Here is a 25,391-nt window from a genome sequence, read left to right as displayed (position 1 = left end):
GATTGTTTTCGGCCTTCCATAAACGAGCACTTGGATCATCCGCTAGTGGTTGAACAGCTTCTCCTGTAAGGTATTCATTCCTGCTCGTCCCTTAGATGAACATGAGAACCGATGAAGACCATTGGAGATAATTACTCCCATTCAGTCTGGGTCCAGTAATAAATGAAGGTGTCTAGTCAATGTGAAAATGGTTGATAGGTATTGGAATGAAGGAACCCGAGACATGATCAATGTGAGAGGAGTTTTGCTCATCCATGGTCATTTCGGCTTGAGTTGGATGATGAAATATTTTGAACAATCTATACTCTACAATGACTCAACTCCTGAACCAAGCACCCATAATAACACAGGTAATGAGATTTCTGACTCTACTGATGATATTGGTTTACCTATTGCATTACGAAATGGTGTTTGTTCTTGTACTATGCATCCCATACAGGATAATGTCTCTTAGCAAGCTGTCTTCGTAGTATCATGCACTTGTGAGTAAGTTTGATAGCATCCCTCCTGAACCAAGAACAGTTTATGAAACTCTCAAGACTATCCAAGAAGAAATTTCAGCCCATGAGAAAAATGGGACATGGGAATTATTTGATTTACCTTCAGAGAAGGCTCCTGTTGGATGCAAGTGGATCTTCACCACCAAGTACAATCCTGATGGTAGTGTAAGTCGCTACAAAGCTTTGCTAAAGGGTTTATTCAATCATATGGACATCGACTATCAAGAGACATTTGCTCATGTTGCCAAGCACAACACAATTCGGGTATTATTCTTTTTAACATCTAATTTTGATTGGTCTCTCTATCAACTTGATGTAAAAAATGTTTTCCTTAATAGTGACCTAGAAGAAGAAGTGTACATGAAAGTTTCACTTGGACTCAAAATGAATCTTCAAAAGTTATGCAAATTAAAGAAGGCATTGTATGGCCTCAAATAGTCTCCAAGGGCTTGGTTTGACAGATTCATTAGGACAGTAAAACATATGGGATATCAGCAATGTCAATCTGATCATACCCTTTTTGTCAAATATTGTATCACAGGGAGAAGAGCTATACTAATTGTTAATGTAGATGATATTATCCTTACAGGTGATCATAGTGAAGAAATTTAGAAACTGAAAGACTTTTTAGATAAAAAATTTGAAATCAAAGACCTTGGGTTGCTCAAGTATTTTCTTGGAATGGAAATTGCCAGATCCAAGAAAAAAAAATTTATATCTCAACGGAAGTACATCTTAGATCTACTGAATGAAACAGGTATACTTGGTTGTAAACCTGCTGAGACTCCTATGAAAACAAATGCTAAATTTGGTTCCAAAAGTGACAGTAAATCTGTTGATAAAGAAAGATATCAAAAGTTTGTAGGCAAACTTATCTACTTGGCTCATACAAGACCTGACATCTGCTTCGCTGTTAGTATTGTAAGTCAGTTAATGTCTCAACCTACTGAAGAACACATGTGTATTGTTTATCGTATTTTGAGGTATCTAAAGATGACACCTGAACAAAGATTATTCTTTTAGAAGAATATGGTCAGAGATATTGAGATGTATATTGATGCTGATTGGGATGGATTTGTGACAGATAGAAGATCCAGATCTGGTTAATGTTCTTATGTTTGGGATAATTTAGTCACTTAGTGTAATAAGAAGCAATCTGTTGTATCAAGAAGCAGCGTTGAAGCTGAATTACGATCACTTGCACATGAAATATGTGAGGGAGTATGGCTTAAAAAGATTCTAGTAGAACTAAAATTTTCTGCTCCTATTGCTATGAGGATTTGGTGTGACAATCAATCAACTATTAGTATGGCCAAAAACCCTGTGCATCATGATAGAAGTAGACATGTTGAGATTGGTCGTCACTTTATCAGAGAAAAAATTGAAAGTCCGGATGTGTCACTCCTATACATCCCGACTAGTCAACAAATAGCTGACGTACTCACCAAGGCACTACCAAAAAGCGAGTTCAATAATCTTGTATCCAATATAGGGTTACTTAACATTTATGTAACCTAAATTGAGGGGAAGTGTAGAATGTTCATATGTAAGAATGTATATATACATGTATACTTACATTAGAAACAACTGGTATTGTTAAGATAGCTGGGTGCTCTCTACATTAATCTTTTAGTTTTATGTTAACAATTTTTAACTGTTTTTGTCTTGGCCAAAGACCTATATATTTGGCACATTTGTACCCATGTATAATAGAAGAAAATTAGAGGATTTTTTCCTCGTCACACAAATTCTCTCCTTGTTTTCTTCAAGAGTGAGAGAAAAAACTCTTATAGTTCAAGCATTTGGGACTTCAAAAATCTGGATTTTATCTAAGTTTTTTAAGTAATACAATTACTTGATCAAGACTAGTGTCTATAAGCTCTCTTAAATTAAAAAAAAAAACAAATTAACCCTCAGTATTTTTCTGAAAATGCTGTTGCAAGAGTTTATAAGTGGTTTAGATATACTGTGGATATTAAGAAAACACTAAAAACGAACTTAACATGTTCTTGGAGAATATATTAGGCTCTATGACTAAAAGATAGGTCAAGCCAAACATCCTCTAAACTGCAGGAATGTCACCCAAAAGAACAAAAAAAGAAAAAAAAACACATGGATTAAGTTGAATTGTAATGAAGTTAAACCACAGAGGTGGAACTATATTTCATCATTTTGTTTATTGATATGAAGTCCCCTGGGATTCCAAATGGAAAAAAGTGTAGATCATACATTTTATGGATGGATAACATTATGTTTTAGGATTCAAATCTTCATTATTATATTCTTTGATGCTACAGGTCTTGGAGAGTTTTGCAACTATTATGACTGAAGGTGGCGGACGTGGATTATGTAAGAGAATAATAGCAGTTGTAAAAGCTGCAAATGTCTTGGGTCTTTCATTCTCTGAAGCATTTGATAAGCAGCCAGTTGAATTGCTGCAGCTACTTTCTCTCAAAGCACAAGAATCGTTTGAGGAAGCATGTCTTCTCGTGCAAACTCATTCTATGCCTGCTGCTAGCATTGCTCAAATACTTGCAGAATCCTTTTTGAAGGTTAGTTTTTTCTTGTATCCATTCTTTATGTTGCTGGCCACAAATAAGGACTTCAGGATATCAAATGGATTGGGGGTTGATAAGACTCTATTCTTCATTTTTCATTCCATCAGGTGTTATAAATGCCATGCTGGATTTTGCCTAGAGGCTTGAATATTTGTAGGCTACTTCTTTTCTTAGGGCTTTACCATCTTGCTGCAAAATCTGTGTTATTTTATTACTTCTAGTTTGACTAGATCATAGTTCAGAAAGTCTGGTTCAACCCAGTTTTCCTCAGGTTTGGTACTCTTTTCTTCCATGTTCTCCAGGGTCTCTTGGCCGCACATCGTGGGGGATATATGGATTCTCAGAAGGAGGAAGGACCAGCTCCTCTCTTGTGGAGATTTTCAGACTTCTTGAAGTGGGCAGAGCTTTGTCCTTCTGAATCTGAAATTGGTCATGCATTGATGCGTTTAGTAATTACTGGACAGGAAATTCCACATGCCTGTGAGGTATTGTTCCTACAGTGGATATAAATTTAGTATTATATCGTGTGCAGATTCTTATTTTTAATCTTTTTAATAAATAATCACTAAACTTTACCAATTAAATTGTATCAGAATTTGTTTAGAGTCTGAGCTCTGAAATTTTGTTGTTTGGCCTTTCATCAATGCAATATTTTTTAACTTTGGTAAATATAATGATTTCAGGTTGAACTTCTTATCCTATCACACCACTTCTACAGATCATCTGCCTGCCTGGATGGAGTAGATGTTCTTGTAGCCCTTGCTGCAACTAGGGTTGAAGCTTATGTTGCTGAGGGTGATTTTCCATGTTTGGCCCGCCTAATCACAGGAGTTGATAATTTTCATGCTCTAAATTTCATTCTTGGCATTCTTATTGAGAATGGTCAGCTGGATCTTCTTCTTCGGAAGTACTCGGCTGCTGCAGATACAAATACAAGCACTGCTGAGGCTGTCAGAGGTTTCAGAATGTCTGTTCTTACATCGTTAAAGCATTTTAACCCCAATGACCTTGATGCATTTGCCATGGTTTGTACAAGCATGATTGACTTGCTATTTGTGCTTGGTGCTATTATGCATGAAAATTATTCTTGTTGGGTTGCTTAGTCACATATATGCACTATCATTGTTTACAGGTCTATAACCACTTTGACATGAAGCATGAAACAGCATCATTGTTGGAGTCAAGAGCAGTGCTGGCTTCCCAGCATTGGTTTCGCCGTTATGACAGGGATCAGAATGAAGATCTCCTGGATTCTATGCGATATTACATTGAAGCTGCTGAGGTACACTCCTCCATTGATGCGGGCAATAAAACATGCAGAGCGTGTGCCCAGGCTTCCCTTGTTTCCCTCCAAATAAGAATGCCGGATTCTAGATGGCTCAGTCTATCTGAAACCAATGCCAGGCGAGCATTAGTTGAGCAATCTCGCTTCCAGGAGGCCCTAATAGTTGCAGAGGCCTATGGTCTTAACCAGGCAAGTGAATGGGCGCTTGTGCTTTGGAATCAGATGCTCAACCCAGAACTGACAGAAGAGTTTGTGGCCGAATTTGTGGCTGTGCTTCCACTTCAGCCTTCCATGCTTATTGAACTAGCAAGATTCTATAGGGCAGAGGTGGCAGCCCGGGGTGACCAGTCCCAGTTCTCTGTTTGGCTTACTGGGGGAGGTTTGCCAGCAGAGTGGGCCAAGTATCTTGGAAGATCTTTTAGATACTTGTTGAAACGAACCAGAGATTTGAGACTACGGTTGCAGCTTGCTACAGTGGCTACTGGGTTTGGTGATGTTGTTGATGTTTGCATGAAGGCACTGGATAAGGTCCCTGATGCGGCTGGGCCCCTTATACTGAGGAAAGGGCACGGTGGGGCCTACCTCCCACTTATGTGAAAATGAACATGATGGTCAAAAGGCTGGAATATATTGTTATTACCAAGATATAATCAAGATGATCATGAAGGATAATGATTTAAGGTTAAGAAGACTGTTGTACGGGCAATCATTTGATGATGGTGGTGTTATGTTAATTGTCATTCTGTATTTTGATGAATAAGCTACAAAAAGGAGTCAAAATCGGGAGACCTGTAAATTAATGGAAGAGGTACAAAAAGGTTTTTGCTTTTCCAATTTCAGTAGACAGGCTAGGAAGCAGGAAAACAGTGGCATGAAGGATATATTTAGTTCTAGGTAGGTTAGTCATGTGGCTGGCAGAATCTTGTAAAATTATTTGCGATTTATTCTTTTTCACAATAATTTTTTTGGTCTACAAATTAGGGCAAGCTGTAATGCTGATTGAAAGAATGAGGGTCAATATTGTTTTTGTAAGAAATGTACAGAATGTTCATTCTGTTCAATGTACAAGTCATTTGCTCTTCAACTTTGTCGAACTCCTTTTAAAACATTAGAAACAGCAATCGCCCCTTTTTAGACGGAATCTACTCGTTACTTTCTGGTTGATATTATGTTTCGCAATGACATAATCCATGCAAATTATGGATAATGGCTGCCTTGCACATTGAGTTCTTGTATTCTCATGACAACCTAGCTAGAAGTTATAGTAAGTTTTACTATGCTAACTAACAGTTTCTCAGTTGTATGATTGATATTATGAACTATATGTTATTATTTTAAAGCAACCAATAAAAAAATTATACCATACCATTGGATCCAGTTTCAACGATTAAAAAAAAAATTGCTCTTATTTGTCAAGAAAGTGACCTTCACTTTTGGTAAAGACTTTGGTATATTTGAATTATGGTATGATAGTGAAATGGTTTTATCTTATTTGAATTTACTTTCAAACGCATGGAATGATTTTTTATTGTTCTTACATAATTTTTCAAACTTTCATTTTTGTAACTTTTGCAAATTACAGAATCGGTAATTTTTTAGAGTTAAAAAAATTTATTTCTATTTATATTCTTACCATTTTTTTTATTTTATATTTGTTCTAAATTAACCAAAAATTAATAGAAATAATAAATATATACAAAAATAATATTTTTTTTAATTTCTTTTATTTAATTACATATATATACATACATATATATATATGCAATATGCCACTTGATTTTTTTAATTTTATTTATTTATTTTTTATTTATCGTTCTTTGAATTCTTTTCTGTATTTAAAGTCTTATTTTTTAATATTTTATTTATTTATTTATTATTATATACAATAAGATAAAAATAAAAAATATAATTTAATTAAACTTACAATTATATCATTCTATCAATCTAAACAAAAATAACTGTTATTAACATACATTAATACATAATTTTTTTAAATATAATATAATTTTATCATTACTATATTATATCAATATTATACAATACTATATATTAATGAATTATCCTAAAAATCATCCAAATAAGCTCTAACCCTATAAATAAGTATATGAAAATGCATTTAGATGGAAATTATGAAATTTGTTAAACATGCTTAGTGGTCAAGAGTTATCTTAAAAAAGATGACCTTGATTTTGAAGAATCTTCAATGAGACTTGATTGACTTCTCTTCATAGTTTGCTAGCCCTTATTGCCACTGAACATTGCTAGCTCTTGCATTGTAATAGCAAGTTAGAAAAATTAACTAATTAATATTTAATTATAGAACCAAAAGTATCCATATTATTATTTTATAAATTTTAAAGATTATAGAATTAGTATAAATTGTTATGGATTTTTTAGTATGTAAGATGGCCAATCGAATATATATGTGGTTATCATCAGTTGATCTGAACAAATCTTGAAAAGTCTCAAGGGAAGAGTAGAGTAAAGAAGAGAAATGGAGAGAAGATACGAAGAATGAGAACTGACTTCGAGGGCATGTGCATGTACACAATATCTTTAAAGTATTTTAGAATAAATTGTATTCATTAATATGGGGTCATATATACTTAAATAAGAACGTAACTTCTGTACTATTCTTATTCTTTTATTTAAGGCCTATAATTTTTTTAATTAACTCTTATACTTCTAAAAATTTTCTAAATAAGGGGCCCCGTTATAATCAACATTATTTGAGCGCTGTCAACGCCACGTAGCAGGCGACATGGCAATTGACAAGATCGTAAGATCCATAATGAAAAGCATAAGGACTTGTATTCTGCTCTACGTTTGAGATTATATGAGAAAAATGAGAAGAAAACTTTCCAGAAATATTAAGAGAAACGTCATTTTCAGTCGCACTTTGAGTTTTGATGAACTGTAGCATGCCTCTGAGCAAGTAAGCGCTTTGTAGATTCAAGGACACCAAAAAAGATTGATCCCCCAATGCCTATCCATATTACTCTTGGCTCGATGCCCTACAATAATTAAAACAAAGTAAGAATTGGGCACGGAGAGAAGTTGAAGCTCACAACAAAACTTTGTGACAACCCGCTATTAACTATAAGATTGTAATTATTCCAGAACAGAAAATTTCAATGATTAAATCCAAAGGTCAATAGCTAGTGCCAGATAGACAATAATTTACATATTTACTGGATTGTTCTTCCAAATACTATATGATTTGGATAAAAATATAAAATGAGATTAAAGTCAATTTTGCCTCATAACTTGTTCCTGCTGGATATTTTCCTCTTATCCTTCTTAGGCAACTAATAGTATTATAGTTTTTGGATAAGAATTTAATAGCAAGCACAAGTTTCCATGCTCTCCTACTAGCTTTGCACTCGCCAGCACATTTAATAGCCATTGGATTGTTTGCAATAACTCTATATGGGTGATAACTGTACTGTTGCTCTATTGAGTACCAGTTGTTTTCCTTTGGTTCCCTATAAATGTTGACTCCCTGTCATGGAGTGACAATGTACCAGCAAAGAAACCGAGACAACACAAGCCTGATATTTTGATCTGAAATTCTCTATTTGGTATACAGCTGGCATGTCTCTTGCTGTATTTGCTCCTTTCCTTTTTTTTCTCTTAGAAGAAAATCAGGCTATATAAATGATCAAATCTATTTGCCTACTCAAATATTTGAAGAGAAGTAAATATGCAAGTGTCATACCTTCAGAAGAGCAGGAGGCCCCTCTTCCCGAATAATAGTTTGAACACAATCAAAAATTCCTTTGTACTGGTTTGCAGATCCCTAAAATTTTGGGCAGGGGTCTCAATCAGTTAATAGCTTGCTAATTTGAACAATGGCAGAACAAAGATAAACCATACCTGAACCATTAATCTTGTTTTAATCACATCCAGGGGAGTGGTTATGGCTCCAGTTAGTGCACCTATAAAGTATCAAAGAGAGGACATACTGTATTAGAGTATTGCAATTTGCTATTCCATTGGCATTTCACCTTATGGAAAACGAGAGGCTAAAAGAGTAACAGTTCAGACCATGAAAAACTTCAATTCTCAAAATGACTACATCTAGATTTGTGCATATCAATATGTTATATAGTACCTGCAAAAGCACCAATGATAGCATTCTCAGGATCAGTGAGATCTCTTCGTGCCTGCTAAAAGGATGAATTTTCAAAATTACTAACTAAAATTTGTCAGGACCTCTAGTCCCATTACAACATCTAAAACCCTCAATCATTAAAAGATAGTATTATGATATTCAAGTAAAATAAACTGGCAATTTTAAGGAAATAAAAAGTCAGAATGTGACATCATGGAGAACCAAATTTAATGAGACAGGATCAGGTAGATCAGTAAGTGTATATTACAAGTCAATAAAACAAAATTGATAAACCTGATACTTAGCAAAAAATTGTGGAGGACTTTCATATCCAAATTGCAGTGTTCATAACCTCGCATAACATTGCCCAGTAAAAGCCAAGAAAAGGATTTGGTAGATTTAGCAAGGTATAAAGCATCAGCAATTAAAATAAAAGCCTAGTAATTAGTTATAATATCATTAATGGCAAAGTTTGCACTAAGTTAGTTAGAGAAGACATCTTGTGTTTTTTCCAGTAGAACAATGAGAAATTAATAACAATATGAAGAAAAAGCTTTATATAACTGCATATTTATCTAATGTTTAGGCCAAAATAATTCTCAAACATTGAGGAATTTCATACATGAGACTTTTTACAAACATGAACACACTGAAACCCAAAGATAGGGGCGCAACGAAACTAGCTTGATATCATTTCATAACTGCGGTTTGTTAAATAAGTAAAGCAACTTAACAGAAAAATCTTATGAAAGCACTTGTAGCCTCTACTTCACTACAATATTTTATGTCAACTTCATTTAAAAAAAAATAGTATCCTAGGTCCAAGAGGGCTTTTCCTGCTGCTTTGAGATAACTTCCAACAGTCGTGTGGTATCTGTACCTAACAAGATCAACTGCTTTATTGCAGTCATACCATTCAACCACGCATTCATAGAATATAGAAGGAACAGAGCACCCAAATTGATATAACTGGGAAGCAACATAGCACACAGGATAGCCAAGGAAATGGAAATTTTGAAAACAATAGTGTAGTTTGCTCTCACTGGGATGCAAGTGCAATATGCGTATGGATCTAAGTAACTTGACTTGACTTAATTTTTACACTTAAAAGATAAATGGACTTGGTTAACAGGAGAAACAATTGGGTATAGGTGTTTGAATTTGTTTGACATAAACAATGATGAAACTAATATTTAGCCTTTAGGAAGTTAAGATGATCTCATATATATATATAACACACAATATTCAGCACAAACAAATAACAGATATCATACTTTTAGCGGAAATGAAAGAAATGAGTTTGATCCTAACCAGTTATGTATAAGTAGTTAAGTATTTAACCTAATATTCTATTTTCTTTTCTAGCTTCCAACCTAATATTCTTTGTCCTCTTCTTCTTATTATCTTATATCATGACTTCTAGTTTTGGATCATCAAATATCCAACACAGACATCAGGTTTCAGACAAATATCCTACATCACCACCAAATCATATCCTGTCTTACACAATTATGGTGCTGAAATTAAATACTCTGAGCAACATAGAGCTAGTGAAAAGTGCAGAATAGAGGTGTGAATATTTCATGTGCTATTAAAGAAGTTTACCGCTTTCTTATAACCCAGTCGAAGTTGCTCGTAGATGCAAAATTGGATGGCATCAAATGGTAAATCTCGCAACAGAAAAGAGCCATATCCCTAGAACCAAAGATTTAAACAGAGAAAAAATAATAAGCACAAGGGTGAATTGACGGGGAGTGAAAGAACTTGGGAGGTTGTAAGTATGCAAGGTAGTTGGGATAAGAAAAGAAAGAGGCAATTATGAAGGTAAGGATTGCATACTGCATAAAGGCCCTTAAATCCTTCTTTTGCAATAATAAGACGGACAGCATCGGGAGCGGAGGTAAACTGTCTGGTCTGCATCCTTTGCTTAACAACCTGAGCATTGTTGGAGAAAAACATAAAAGAGAAATTAATATATTTTTTAAGAAGCTATTACAGCAGCTATAAGTATCAAAATTCAACATATTGAAAAAATTACCTCTGTTGGAACCCGGATGAGAGAGGCAGCAATTCCCCCAATGGCACCTGCGGTCTGACCAAGAGCTCAAAACTTTATAGGGTTCTTGGACAGTGTTGACAAGGTCAATATACGGGGCATTTCAAGACTCTTGAGTGCTGATATGCTTGTAGGTTATAAAGCGCATTAAACTCTCTCTCTCTCACACACACACATGCACTTGTTATCTTTTGACACTTAAAAGTTTTTATTGGGTTACTTCAGATTTGAGTCCTTTACTTCTTAGTTTCATGGTGTTAGTGAGAAAAAGGAAGACAAGTTTGACATTTTTGCTGTCAAACCTTGTTATGGCTTCCATCTTTGTTGTAATCTTTAAGTCTTTGCTCAGTTAGTTGTTTCAAACTGTATTAGTGAACAAGCTTTCATAGAAATCATATGAAACATCCAAATTACTTAAGGCTGTAACCAAAGTATTTTCTCTATTCTTAGGAATAGCTACAATGAACAAACTTGGATCTTCTATATTTAAGGCAAATTCAATGAACACGTTCAATTTTTTCTGCATCAATTTCTTCTCTTCTTTGGCATACCATCAACATATGGAATCAAAATTAACAAGCTCTAAGAGGGACAGAAGAGGAGTTTTTGAGGCAAAAACTCATGGAAAAAAAAAACACCAAAACCCACTGAACATGACCTTTGGCTGTTTAGAATCAGCTTCACCACCCATTTTTAATGGAAAGAACTATCAATTAACTGATTAATGGAAGACCATTGAAGTAGGAGAAAATCCTTTCACATGAGACTTGAGAGTCAAACCAACCATGACTCAAATAAAGCATCATGTATAGGACATGACCAAAATTTCTTATAAAACTGACAAGGAGGCTTGGGACAGGATCAAGGAAGAATTTTAGGAGAACGCAAGTATTCATTAACACGCCCTAAAACAGGGGAAACCACACAAAAAGAAAAAAGAAAAAGGAAAAAATCTGAATATGCTTACCGAACAAAATCACGTTACTCAAATATAAAACAAGAAACTCCCTACCCAAAAAATCGAAGAGATATACAAAAATTGAACTGGACAAGAACATGTCACACAAGAACAAAAAAAAAGTCACCAGGCTTTCTCAAGCCATGCCAAATTTGTTTGTGGAGTCCAGTCCAAATAGTGTGTGAGTCTCACATGCCAGTGACTGATAGCATGTGGGATGTTGGTGCAAACCACTGGCAAAGAATCTGCCCAAGACCTACGACTATGAATTTTGTCTAGTGTTTGGAACAAGTTGATTTTTTCTTGTTTAGATAGGTTGACCATTTTTTTGCTTTTTTCTTTTTTCTTTTGTTAAACTAACCTGACTCTGTGTACTATGTTGAAGGAAATATCATCTCTATTATATGTTGAAAAAACAACAAACATGTGTTATCAAAAAAGAAAAAAAAATTATGGATATTTTATAGGTTCATCGTCTCAACAAAGGGAAGAGCTAAGTGTGTACTAACAAGAAACTAGCAGAACATAAGAAAATTTATGTAAGGAAATACTACGGAGGAAGATATATCCCATATTCTCGCACAACAAAGCTAAAAACTAGAAGTTTATTCAAGACAATAATCAACATCTTGCATATCTTGCCCAATATATTCATGTGTTACTTCTCAACTTTTTATTGAAAAAAAAAGAATTCTCAATTGTTGATTGGATGAGTAATTATGCCAATATTTAAGTTCATAGGAAAGAGCCGACTTCGTTATTTACATTCTAACATCCACTTTAGAGGGGCTCTTTGCTGCCCATTTCAGTAATTGTATAAAGAAGTAACAAGAATAAAGCTTTATGGAGTGTTGCCTTTTCTGCTAGGTGTCTAATTGCTTATTGTAGCTAAGATACATGGTTTGATTTAAGGGTTGCTACTGTCTATTGCATAATTTTAGAGATTGTTGAGTAGAATACAATGTTGAGTAGGATATCTCATTAATTAGAATTCTATTTTTTCATTAATCTCATATAATTATAATTCTATTAAACTAGAAATTATTCCTTATATAGATTATAGGTGTAACACCATAAAGAGTATTAAAAATAAAAAAAATATATATTTTTTCTCCAAAAATCTACATGGTATCAGATGCAAAATAAGGTTATTTTAGGATTCTAATTTTATAATTTTTTTCAAACCCTAAAATAGCACAATAGGCTGAATTGGTAATCAACTATCAAGATCTACTCTCACCACCAATTCAGACGGAGTCACAACCTCACTGTCGGCCTACTCCCCGAATTTGGTAACAATTCTGCGCGAGTGTGAGCCACACACACCACCAACAGCAGAAACGTGTGAGCCACACGCACTGCTAGAAATCTCTATTTGGCTCAAATCATATCGCACAGCCGCCAGAAAGTTTGGATTGGACAAATCAAGCCTTATCGCACGTGATCCGAGCCTAATCGCGCCTCTCAGAACTGTTTGTCAAGCAATTGTCACGCTCTACGACGATATGAGCATTTCGCTGCATCTCACCGCGCATGGAGATGACTAATCTGACCACTCTGTGCACCGAGCAGTCCCGATCTGGTCTGTTGCACTTGAGTCAAGCCGAGCTGAGCCGAGCCGAACCGCCGCCTTGTCAGACATATCTAGTTCTAGTTTGCAGTGTCTTTTTTGGCATCTGTTGGTGCTTATTAGAAGGTTCGTTCTTCGTTACTGGGTATTGTTCTTTTCTTATATCTAGTTACTTTAAATAATTAAATGAGTAAAGAAATTAATTGTTCCTACTTCGAAAAAACTTTCATCAACTATTCAAGATTTTTCAAATGAGGAGATTCAAAACCTAAAGCGCATCATATCTCAATTTAATCATTCATCAACTATTGGTATGTCAGAAATGGTAAAATCATATATTATTTATCTCCCTGCTATTTCTAATTTTGATACTTGGATTATAAACTCTAGAGATAACAAACACATGACATGCTTTTTTAAAGACTTCCTAACTTATTTTCCTTATACTAAACGGGAAAATGTTTGTGTAGTAGATAGATTATACACTCTAGTATCTAGAACATGTTCCATTAATAGTACTACAATCATTACTCTGTCTTTAATTCTTCATGTGTCTAATTTTTTTAATAGTCTCTTATCCATTAGTACCATCACTAGAGATCTCAACTATATAATTAAATTTTTTTCTGATTATTGTATCATTCAAGATCTTCAAATAGGGAAGATGATTAACACTAATAAACTACAGGATGACTTATATATCTTGAATAGAAATTAAATTGTAATTGAGAATCAAGCTGTCTTCGAAAATACAGAGGTCAAATAGGAAATCATACAGTTGCATCGAAAATTGCAACATCCTTCTTTCTTTACTCTAAAAAAATTATATCTCAGTTTATTTTAAAAAAATTTCATAAATTCATTAATTTGTAATGCATGTAAGCTAACTAAATATAGAAAGAGTTCCTATCATGTGAGTAACTACAGAAGTCATATCTCTTTTATGACCATTCACTCTGATGTTTGAGAACCTACTCAAAATATTCCTTTATCTGGTCATTGATGATTTATTATTTTCATTAAATGTTGTACTAGATTAATATGGATTTATTTATTGAAGGCAAAAAATGATGTGTTCTCATGCTTTGAATCATTTCATAAAATGATATGTACACAATTTGATACTAAAGTTAAGATTCTAAGAATAGACAACGGTACAAAACATATGCATGGTGGATTTCCTGCCTACTTAGAGTCTAATGAGATAATCTATTAGATAAATTGTGCCTACACTAGTGAACAAAATGGAGTCACTAAAAGAAAAAATAGACACATATTAGAGGTAATTCGGTCTCTTATGTTCACCATGAATGTACCCAAAAATTACTAGGGAGATGCAATTCTTGTAACTACTTACCTTATCAACATAATGTCTTTGAGAGCTCTCGATTTTAGAAGTCCTTCAAAAGTTTTTGGAAAGAAAAAATTCAGATACTATTCCTTCAAAAGTATTTGGATGTGTTTGTTTTGTTCATGCTAAAAATGTGAGCAAGTTAGAACCCAGTGCCCTTAAATGTGTATTTGTTGAATATTATCCTACTCAAAAATGTTACAAATATTATCATCCTCCATCTATAAGATACTTTGTGAGTACGGATGTTACTTTTAGGGACTCTGAACCTTATTTCAATCTAAACCCAACACCTCTTCAGGAGGAGAGTGAGAAAGAAGAGATAATGTCTGTATGCCTAATATATTAACTTTTGACAATTATATTCAATGAGAAAGTTATAATTCAAAAATGTTTCATTCAAAGAGATTATGTGGGGCGCCTAGATAAACCAAACTTGAAGACATTCAAGAAAAATTAAAGCAGAGAAAGTAATTGCGCAGTCTGACCCAGATAAAAAATCTTCCTCAATTCTTAAAAATAATGATAAGTTACCTCAATTTTGTTATTTATCTGATAATCTGGATAAACTCATTGCATTAAACATCCTATGTCTAAACATTATATATCTAGAGGAATCAAGTCTTGCATTAAATATCGTATATCTAATTTTGTTTCTTATGACTCTCCATCTCCCTCCTATAGAGTCTTTATTTTATCTGGTTCCTCTATATTTATTCTAGAAGATTGGAGAGAAACTCTATGGGATCCCAAATGGAAGTAAGTCATTATTAAAGAAATGAAAACTTTGAAAAAGAATGAAACTTAGGAGCTCGTTTCACCTCTACTGAGAAAAAAGATGGTTGGTTGTAAATGGGTTGTTTATTGTGAAACACAAAACAGATGGGTCCATTGAAATGTACAAAACTAGATTAGTGGTTAAAAATTTTACTCAGATATAAGGAGTTAACTATCAAGAGACCTTTGCACCTATCGCGAATATGAATACAATCAAAATTCTACTATCTTGTGCAGCCAATCTTAATTAGAATTTACAACAGTTTGATATGAAAAATATTTTTCTCCATGGTGGAGACTTAGAGGAAGAGATATATATAAAAATTTTCCTTAAATTTGAAGATGAAAAAACACAAGGGAAGGTTTGCAAAGTAAAAAATGTTTTATACGAGTTGAAGTAGTCTCCTTTGAAAGATTTAGAAGAATTATGATCTCTTTACGATATCAACAAAGCAATGCTGATATACCCTGTTTATCAAATATCATGAAGGTAAGGTCATTCTTCTCATTATTTATATAAAAGATATTGTGGTAACTGAAGATGATACAAAGAAGATGATTCGATTAAAAGAACTTTTTACTCAAGAGTTTAAAATAAAAAATATGAAAAAAATTATAGTACTTATTAGGAATTAAAGTTGTCAGATCTAACAAAGAAATTTTGATCTCTCAAAGACTGGTATGATAAGTTGTAAGCCAGCAGAATCTCCCATTGTAACTAATCACAAAGTACAAATAGATAGTGGTACATCAGTTGACTTGAAAAGATATCAGAGATTGGTTGGAAGAATCGTGTATCTCTCACATACCAGATCTGATATAATATATGCAGTTAGCCTAGTGATTCAGTACATGCATGATACTCGCGAGACTCATTTACATGATGTCTTTCGCATATTACAATACCTGAAAAGGTTTATTCTTCTCCAAAAATGACTACCTTAAGATAGAAACATTTACAGATGTCGATTAGCTGGATCTCTAGATGATAAAAGATTAACTACCGGTTACTGCATACTCGTAAGAGACAACTTGGTTACATAAAAAAACAAGAAGCAGAATGTAATTGTCCACTCCAATAGTGAAACAGAATATAGAGCACTAACCAAATGAGTATGTGAATTACTATATTTGCAAAATCTAATGAAAAAATTAAAACTGTTTAAAGAAGAGAGTCTATTCATGTTTTACAACAATAAAGCAGACATTAACATTACTCATAGTTTAATTCAACATTATAGGACAAAATACATTGACATTGATTGATACTTCATAAAAGAGGAAGTGGTTGATGGCTCTTTACACTTATATCATGTGTCTTCTAGCGACAAGTGGCAGACATCTTCACTAAAAGATTGTACAATAAATCTCTTCAAAACCTTATCTGCAAGTTGGGCATGTGTAATATCAACTTGAGGGAGAGTGTTGAGTAGGATATCTCATTAATTAGAATTTTATTTCTTCGGTAATTTTATATAATTAGAACTCTATTAGAATAGAAATAATTCTCTACATATACTGTAGAAAATAAAAGAATCAATTCAGTTTTATTTTTGTTGTTATTAACCTAAAGGAGGTAACCACAAAGTTGGTAGGTATAACAGATTTTGTTATTCCTCCTTCCCTTAAAAATGTTGTTAGGGTTTTGTTAGATTTTGTTAGAATTTGATTATATGTTTCCTATAAATTCACACCTTATGGTGATGAAAAATAACAAGCAGAAGTAGAATTTTCATTCTCTAAATCTTCATAGTATCAAAACATACCTGATTCAAGAGAATCATTCCTGCTGTGCCGAAGTCACAAATGGCCACATGTGAGCTTCCGCCTTCTCCACGCGAGGTCTCCTCGGGTTCCTATCATCACACACTCATCAACAACGGTGGGGGTGAAATGTCTTCGTCCTTTATCACAGGACACAAACTAAACGGCAGCAATTACCTTCAATGGTCGTCATCTGTTCTGCTGTTCATCCGAGGTAAGGGTGGCGACAAGTATCTCACTGGCGAAATCATAACACCTCCCACGACTGACCTGAATGCTCATACATGGAAGATCGAAAACAGCATGGTCATGTCGTGGCTCATAACTTTAATGACTTCAAAAATCGGAGAGAATTTCCTTCTCTATGAGATCGCGTATGAGATTTAGGAAGCGGCTTAGGAATTTTACTCCAGCAAAGAGAACACCTTTGCCATCTTTGAGATAGAATCGACTCTTCACGATCTTCGGCAAGCTAAGTTAAGCGTAACCTAATATTATAATGTTTTGACCCGCAACTGGGAGCAATTGGACATCTTCGAAGAGCATCGATGGAGCTGTCCCGAAGATGCGAAAATTTTCAAATCAATTATTGAACAGAAGCGAGTCTTCAAATTTCTGTTGGGATTGAACAAAAACCTCCATGAGGTTCGGGGATGCACACTGAGTATCAAGCCACTGTCGAGTCTTCGTGAGGCTTTCTCTAAGATTCGGCGAGAAGAAAGCCGAAGGAAGGTCATGCTAGGAGACGCCGAACTCACCCACCAGGCCGGAAATTCCTCTGCGCTCACAACCCGAGCACGGATGCTCGTATGAAGAAGACGAGACCCTGATGTTACCATTGTAGGAAGCTTGGGCACACACGCGAAAAGTGTTGGGCAAGCCGAGTGATTGGAAGCCCTTCAAGACAGAAAACTCAAACAAGCACCAGGGAAATTACATGACTGTCGAAGAAATTCCACCTGCTACTGTGGAGAGCAGTCCCTTTAGTCCTAAGCAGTTGGAAGCTCTCCAGTGCATGCTGTCCCAAAAAAGTTACCCAGTCAATGCTTCAGTGGCACACAAAGATAATAATTTTGGTTCGTCTGCTTATTCAGAAAAAAGGCAGGTTTGGGTTGTAAACTCAGGAGCATCTGATCATATGACTGGAGATGCCTCAATATTTCAAAAATACAGCAAGTGTAAAGAAGATTATTCAATCAAAATTACTGATGGGTCCCTTTTAAAAGTGACAGGAATGGCTTCTGTAAATTTGTCTCTAAATTTGACTATTTGCTCACTTCTTCACGTTCTAAATCTGGATTGTAATTTGTTATAAGTAAGCAAGTTATATAAATATTTAAATTGTGCTGTCAAGTTTGTCTCTAACAATGTGTGAATTTCAGAATTTGGACTCGGAGAGAATGATTGGCAATGATAAGATGAGCTTAGGACTATACCTGCTTCAAATCTTTGCTTCTAGAAGATAAACTCACAATACAGTATGTGCAAACTCTGTTTCTGCAAATAATGACCATGATATTATGTTGTGGCACTATAAACTAGAACATCCAAATTTCGTGTATCTAAAAAAGTTGTTCCTCTTACTATTCAAAGGAAAAGATCACATTTCATTTCAATATGAAATATGTCAATTTTTTAAACATGTACGAAGTTCATTTCCTAGTCTGCCGTACAAACCCTCAAAACCATTTACATTAATTCATAGCGATGTATGGGGACCCTCCAGGGTCACCAACATCACCGGAACTAGGTGGTTTGTATCTTTTATTAATGATCAAACAAAAATTATCTAGGTGTTTTTTATGAAAAAAAAATCTGAAGTTGGACATCTCTTTAAAAAATTCCATACAATGATCCAAATATAATTCCATACTACTATCCAAGTATTGAAATCCGACAATACTTGTGAATAATTTGAAACCACCCTTGAGAAATATTTTACTGAACATGGTATTATTCACTAAAGCTCGTGTACATGCCCCACAACAAAACGGCATAGTCGAGAAAAAAAATAGACACATTCTTGAGGTCACTAGATCAATCATGTTCACCACTCATGTACCAAAATTTTTCTAGAGAGAGGCTGTTCTCACTGCTACTTACTTGATAAACCGGATGCCCTCCCGTGTTCTAAAGTTCCAATCACCTTACACCATTCTTTCACAAACCTTTCCTGAATTTCATATCTTAAACACATTGTCACTCAAAGTCTTTGGTTGTTCAGCATATGTTCATATTCACACTCATCTCCGTAGAAAACTTGACCCAAGGGCCCTTAAATGCATATTTGTTGGGTACTCTGCTAATCAGAAAGGATATAAATGTCAAGTTCCAGAAGCCCATTGATTTTATAACACAATGGATGTCACATTCTTTGAAAACCAACCATTTACCCCACAACTAATATTCAGGGGGAAACATTTATTTAGGAATATCAGTTGTGGGATGTAAGCATATCTCCTCTATATTCACAGAGTCACCCTCCACCAGAAAAACCTTCTATGGAGCCTGAACCTACAACCTCACATAAACATAAAGAACCTGAAGCAAAACCAATTACAGAGAACACAGTACCTGCAACTAATGAGTTATGTGTCTACACTAGAAGAAACAAAGAGAAGGCACCTGAATCATCCAAGCCTTGCCATGAATCCACCCCTGATCCTGGTGCCCAGAAATTGACACATAATGAGACTTCTATTCCTCCTACAGATACTGACATTGACATGCCTATTGTTTTGAGAAAAGGGACTCGGACATGCACCAAACATCCTATACAGAACTATATTTCATTAAAAAGTTGTCTTTGGAACATCATACTTTTGTGTGCAAGTTAGACAGTAGCTCACTAGAGTCTAGAACAATCCATGAAGTTCTGAAAATACTTGAATGGAGGATGGTTGTCTAAGAGAAAATCAAGGTACTTGAAAAGAACGGAACATAGGAATTAATTGACCTACCTCCAGGAAAACACCAAGTGGGGTGCAAGTGGGTCTTCACAACTAAATACAATACAGATGGAAGTGTGAATCGGTATAAGACTCGACTAGTAGTCAAAGGCTATACTCAGTCATATGAGATAGACTATCAAGAGATATTTACTCCGGTAGCCAAACACAATATAATTCGAGTACTTCTCTCACTCGCCTCTAATCTTGATTGGCCACTCTATCAGCTAGATGTAAAGAATACATTTCTTAATGGTGATTTAGAAGAAGAAGTGTATATAAAAATACCACTAGGATTTGAACTAGCAGACAGTCTTCAGAAAGTATACAAGCTGAAAAAGTCACTCTATGGTCTAAAGCAATCTCCAAGGACATGGTTTGATAGATTCACAAGATCAGTAAGACGAGAAGGATATGAGCAATGTCAATCTCATCATACACTATTTGTCAAGCATTGTACCTCAAGTCAGAAAGCTATCTTGATTTTATATGTAGATGATATCATCCTTACAGAAGATCATATTGAGGAGATTCAAAAGCTCAAAGAATTCTTAGCCAAAGAGTTTGAAATTAAAGATCTCGGAGTACTAAAGTACTTCCTCGGAATGGAGGTGGCTAGATCCAAGAAGGAAATTTCGATATCTCAACGAAAGTATGTTTTGGATCTTCTGAATGAGACTAGGATGCTAGGAAGTAAGCCTGTTGACACTCCTATGGATCCAACCACCAAACTTGGATCCGAAATCAATGATAAAACAGTTGATAGAGAAAGGTATCAAGACTAGTTGGGAAGTTCATCTACCTAGCACATACAAAATCCGACATCAGTTTTGCAGTAAATACAGTGAGTCAATTCATGAATCAACCAACTGAGAAACACATGAAAGCGGTATATCAAATTCTAAGATACCTAAAGTTGACTCCAAGACAAGAATTGTTCTTTCAAAACACAGTGAAAAGAGATGTTGAAATCTATACTAATACAGATTGGGCAGACTCAATAAATGACAGACGGTCTACATCAAGATATTGTACCTATATTTGAGAAAATTTGGTCACCTAGCGCAACAAAAAACAGTCAGTTGTATTTCGTAGTAGTGCAGAATCTGAGTTTAGGGCACTTGCTCATGGTATATGTGAAGGTATGTGGCTAAGAAGGATACTTGTCGAATTGAAGGTTCCTAACAACATTCCTATGAAAGTTTGGTGTGATAATCAATCAACCATCAGTATGGTCAAGAATCCTGTACACCATGACAGAACCAAGTATGTGGAGATTGATCGTCACTTTATCAAAAAGAAGTTAGAAGATGGTACTAAAACAATCATGCACATTTTAACCAGTCAACAAATTACAGACATCCTAACAAAGGTTCTACCAAAAAAGATTTTTGATGACATAACATCCAATCTAGATTTACTCAACATATACGTAAACTAGATTGAACGGGAGTGTAAAAAATAAAAGAATCAATTCAGTTTTATTTTTGTTGTTATTAGCCTAGGGAAGGTAACCACAAAGTTGGTGACGTATAACAGATTTTGTTACTCCTCCTTTCCTTAAAAAAGTTGTTAGAATTTGTTAGGTTTTGTTAGAATTTGGTTGTATGTTTCCTATAAATTGACACCTTATGGCAATGAAAAATAACAAGCAGAAGTAGAATTTCCATTCTTTAAATCTTCATATATCTTAAGTGTAACACCATAAAAAAGTATTAAAAATAAAAAAGAAAGTATTTTTTCTTCAAAAATCTACAGAGACCAAGCAAATCGATTGTATATTCAAATGGAGGATACATGGTTACATATCGTTGTTAGAGATTGATTACAGATAGGAAAAACAGAAAACTAATTACAGCAAATCAAATCCCATTCCTAACTGCATTCTATATTACAAGTAAGGTAAGAAAACTTTTCTAACATTAATGGTTAATGGAGATTTTCAACACTTCCCCTTACACTAGTAAATGTGCACCTTTCACTCCCAATTTGTCATGCTGCACTATTGAGTCCCTTTGTTAGCAGATCTGCAAGTTGACCATTAGTTGAGACATATAGAGTACAAATTAATCCAGTATCTAACTTCTCCTCCTGTAGTGTCAATATACTTCAATTTATTTCATTTTGTCATGCTGCATAGAGTTATGCAGAATGTAAATGGCTGATTTGTTGTCTCAAAATAATTTCATTGGTCTTTGCCTGTTTGATCTTTAAATCTTCCAAAATCATCTTGAGCCATTACACATCACACACTCACTCGGTATTTTGGGCATGTCTTTGCAGTGGTTTAGTTTTAGTGTTTAATTTTCAGCAATTAATTTAGGTTAGCATGAGCCTCATGAGTAGATCAAAGAAGATATTTTATTTTTAGAATCTAAGCTCTTCTCTGAGTAAGTGGAATCAAAATCTTGGAGGGATAGAGATTGAAGAGAAATCAAGGGCTCAGATTTGTGATATCATTTTTGACTGGCCAGAGTCCGGAACATTGTGCATAATTGTATGCCACTAAAGTTGAGTTCACAATTTTCGTTCTTAGGATCCAAGAAATAAAAGTAGTTGATTCCTTTAGTGATGACTCCGTTTAGATAAAATTCCTCAAAGACTATCATAAGATCAACTTTTGTAATGTCCTAATATGTTAGAAAAAATTTTATCGACAACTCATCTAGACCAGATGCCTTATCTGGCCCCCATGTTGAACATGCACCCCGGACCTCCTCCTCAAGGTCTTTCTATGCTCTCTTTATCTCCCTATGAATAGACATCCAATCAAGCCTGTTACTCTCCCTATAGCTCCATTATCTTTTTCAATCTCTCCACTCTATAACTCTAAGTCCTGAATGATACTCTTCCTCCTGCCATTGACCACTATAGGGAACAGATACATATTTGCATCTCCTTCCTTAACCTGCTTGATACACCTTCGGTCTCCAACTATGTTTCTCTTGCATAATCACTTCCTCAAGATCATTCCCCAAAGCTGTTAACCTAATTCATCTTTCTCAGAGTTCATGCCCGCATAGACCTTCCTATTTATCTTTCATTTCTTCCACAATTTTTGTTGTCCTTAATCTAACATTACCAACAACCTCCTTGTTCCAAATTTTCAGTTAATCTTTTAAATGTTTCTATTTCTTCATGAACTTACTACCCTCACACCTTTCTCTCCTTATTCCTCCCACCACTCCCTTACCCTTGTCTTAAAATCAAGGTGTTATAATCACATTGTTTCAGATTAGAGTGGAGAGGCCCACATTGAACTTTATGAGATTCAAGTAAAATAAGAAAATAGTCTGACACAGGTCGTTGTAGCACTTCCTGAACTGATTCCAGAAAATTGTCCTCCCAATTCAGAGATTAGAAAATGATCCAAACGGGAGGAACACAGCCCCTTTTTATTCACCAACCATGTAAATTGGGCATTCGCCAGAGGCAAATCTCTCAGTTCCTACTCCTCAATAAATTCATTGAAACCCCTCATGGAAGCAGTAATTTTATCATCCTGCCCCATGCAAGATCGACATACATAGTACACTTTCACACCAGAATGGCTATAAAGCCCAGATAAATAAGACAACTTCTCCCAAAGAAAAATTCTATGTTGCGGCCTATTTGGCCCATGCATATTCATAAACCACCAATACCCCTTTTCCCCCAACATTAAGTACAATCGTAAAGAAAATACTTCCTCAACCATATCCACCCTACTCGCCCACCAACTGTCTCATATTATTAATAAACCTCCAAATGCCCCTATTGATGAGATACTTACTATTTATACCTACCTTCACGAAAGCTCCGTAAAGTCAACTGTCTTTTTTGCTATCCTGAATTTTCACTATGCTTGGTTCCACCCTAGAAAGTACCTCTTTTATTTTCTGCATTTTGAGAATTCCCCTCTGTAAATGGTTAGGGAAGAAAAATAATAAATAATTCTTGTATTTCATTACATAAGGTTAGGGGCATATATACAAAAAAGAGAAATCTATATATGAAAACATAAATAAACCAATTAATGTTAGAAAATCAATTAATAATTACATAAAAATATTCCGTAATATATTTTGTAATATTTTAACACTCCCTCTCAAGATAAAGTATAAATATTTATCATGCCTAATTTGTTACGAAAATATTCAATTAGGCTTCCATTCAAAGTTTTTGTGAATATATCACCTAATTGATCCCCAGTTTTTACATAATTAGTAGGAATCATGTTTTCCTGAAGCTTCTCACAAATGAAGTGAAAATCAAACTCACTTCCGCTAAGAGGTGTTGTATCTATAAGACTTTACATGTGGACAGGATTATAGCTCTGTATTCGCACTTTGTACTAGATCGGGACACAACGGTCTGCTTCTTACTCATCCATGATATCAGGTTTCCACCAACGAAAACACAATAACCTATAGTAAATCTTCTATCAATTTTAAATCCAACCCAATCAGTATCTACAAAGCATTCAATGTGAGTGTACTTATAATTGCTAAACAATATATCAAGTTCTGGAGCACCTTTTAGATAACACAAAATCTGTTCTAAAGCCTACCAATGTTTGACTATAAGGTGCAGACATAAATTGGCTAACAACACTGACAAGATATGCAATATCTAAACGAGTCATTGTGAGATAATTTAGTTTTCCAACTTATCGTCTGTACCTTTCCAAATCATCAAGGGGGTCACCATCATTTTTAGTAAGGTATATTTGGTACCATTAGTGTGGTATATGATTTAACTCTCAACTTTTCAGTTTTTGCAAATAGATCAAGTACATACTTCATCTGACACAAAAAACATTTTTCTTATTTCTTGTTACTTCTACTCCCAAGAAGTATTTTAACCGATTCAAGTTTTTGGTGTGAAACATGGTATGTAAGAATGATTTAAAAGAGTATATTCTTGTGCAGTCATCTCCTATAATGACAATATCATCAATATAGGTAACAAGAAATATAAGACAAGCTGTTAATTGTCTATAAAAGACCGAATGATCATATCTGCTCTTCTTCAACCCAAATTCTAAAACTACTTCACTAAATTTGTCAAATCACGCACAGAAAATCAGCTTCAAACTATACAAAGATTTCTTCAAATGACAGACTTTTTTATATTCCCCCTGAACAACAAACCCAGGTGATTGCTTCATATACACTTTTAAAAGATTGCCATGAAGGAATGTATTGTTGATATCCAACTAGTGTAAGGACCAAGTTTGAGATGCCGCAATAGAGATAAATAAATGGACAAATGTAAATTTGGCCACTAAAGAAAATGTATCAAAATAATCAATCTCATATGTCTGAGCATAGTCTTTGACTACAAGTATGCCTTTAAGTTTTGCTACTGAGCCATCTGGGTTTAGTTTGACTAAAAAGATCCATTTGTAATCCACGACCCTTTTTCATTTGAGTAAATTCACCAAATTCCAAATATGATTTTCATCGAAAATATTTATCTTCTCAAGTATTGCATTATGCTAACTAGAATGATTCAAAACTTCCTTAATT

The 25,391-nt window shown here is 34.6% G+C and overlaps 2 protein-coding genes across 13 annotated transcripts in view; one reads left to right on the top strand and one right to left on the bottom strand.

Moving 5' to 3' along the window:
• The window catches only part of LOC110812908 (spatacsin carboxy-terminus protein), an 85,104-nt gene extending 79,677 nt beyond the window's left edge, over positions 1-5,427 (top strand). For all 3 annotated transcript variants that reach the window (XM_088222177.1, XM_088222176.1, XM_088222175.1), the window contains 4 exons: positions 2,798-3,052; positions 3,361-3,543; positions 3,742-4,083; positions 4,191-5,427. In XM_088222177.1, the coding sequence (XP_088078303.1) occupies positions 2,798-3,052; positions 3,361-3,543; positions 3,742-4,083; positions 4,191-4,940 (1,530 nt within the window). In that variant the 3' untranslated portion in view covers positions 4,941-5,427. The remainder of the gene's footprint in view (positions 1-2,797; positions 3,053-3,360; positions 3,544-3,741; positions 4,084-4,190) is intronic.
• Positions 5,428-6,898: 1,471 nt separating this feature from the next.
• Positions 6,899-25,391, bottom strand: part of SAMC1 (S-adenosylmethionine carrier 1) — a 46,241-nt gene continuing 27,748 nt past the window's right edge. For 9 of the 10 annotated variants that reach the window (XM_022039773.2, XM_022039779.2, XM_022039774.2 and 6 more), the window contains 7 exons: positions 10,496-10,549; positions 10,297-10,392; positions 10,063-10,152; positions 8,458-8,512; positions 8,220-8,281; positions 8,062-8,142; positions 6,899-7,357 (listed from right to left, as the gene is read on the bottom strand). In XM_022039773.2, coding sequence (XP_021895465.2) covers positions 7,232-7,357; positions 8,062-8,142; positions 8,220-8,281; positions 8,458-8,512; positions 10,063-10,152; positions 10,297-10,392; positions 10,496-10,549 — 564 coding nt within the window. In that variant the 3' untranslated portion in view covers positions 6,899-7,231. The remainder of the gene's footprint in view (positions 7,358-8,061; positions 8,143-8,219; positions 8,282-8,457; positions 8,513-10,062; positions 10,153-10,296; positions 10,393-10,495; positions 10,550-25,391) is intronic. The other variant, XM_022039778.2, reaches the window with a different exon arrangement.

This window comes from Carica papaya, chromosome 6, assembly GCF_054855325.1.
Source record: "Carica papaya isolate Zhongbai chromosome 6, ASM5485532v1, whole genome shotgun sequence".
Taxonomy (NCBI): Eukaryota; Viridiplantae; Streptophyta; class Magnoliopsida; order Brassicales; family Caricaceae; genus Carica; species Carica papaya.
Note: the sequence above shows the minus strand (reverse complement) of the source record. Positions and strands in the feature narration are given on the sequence as shown.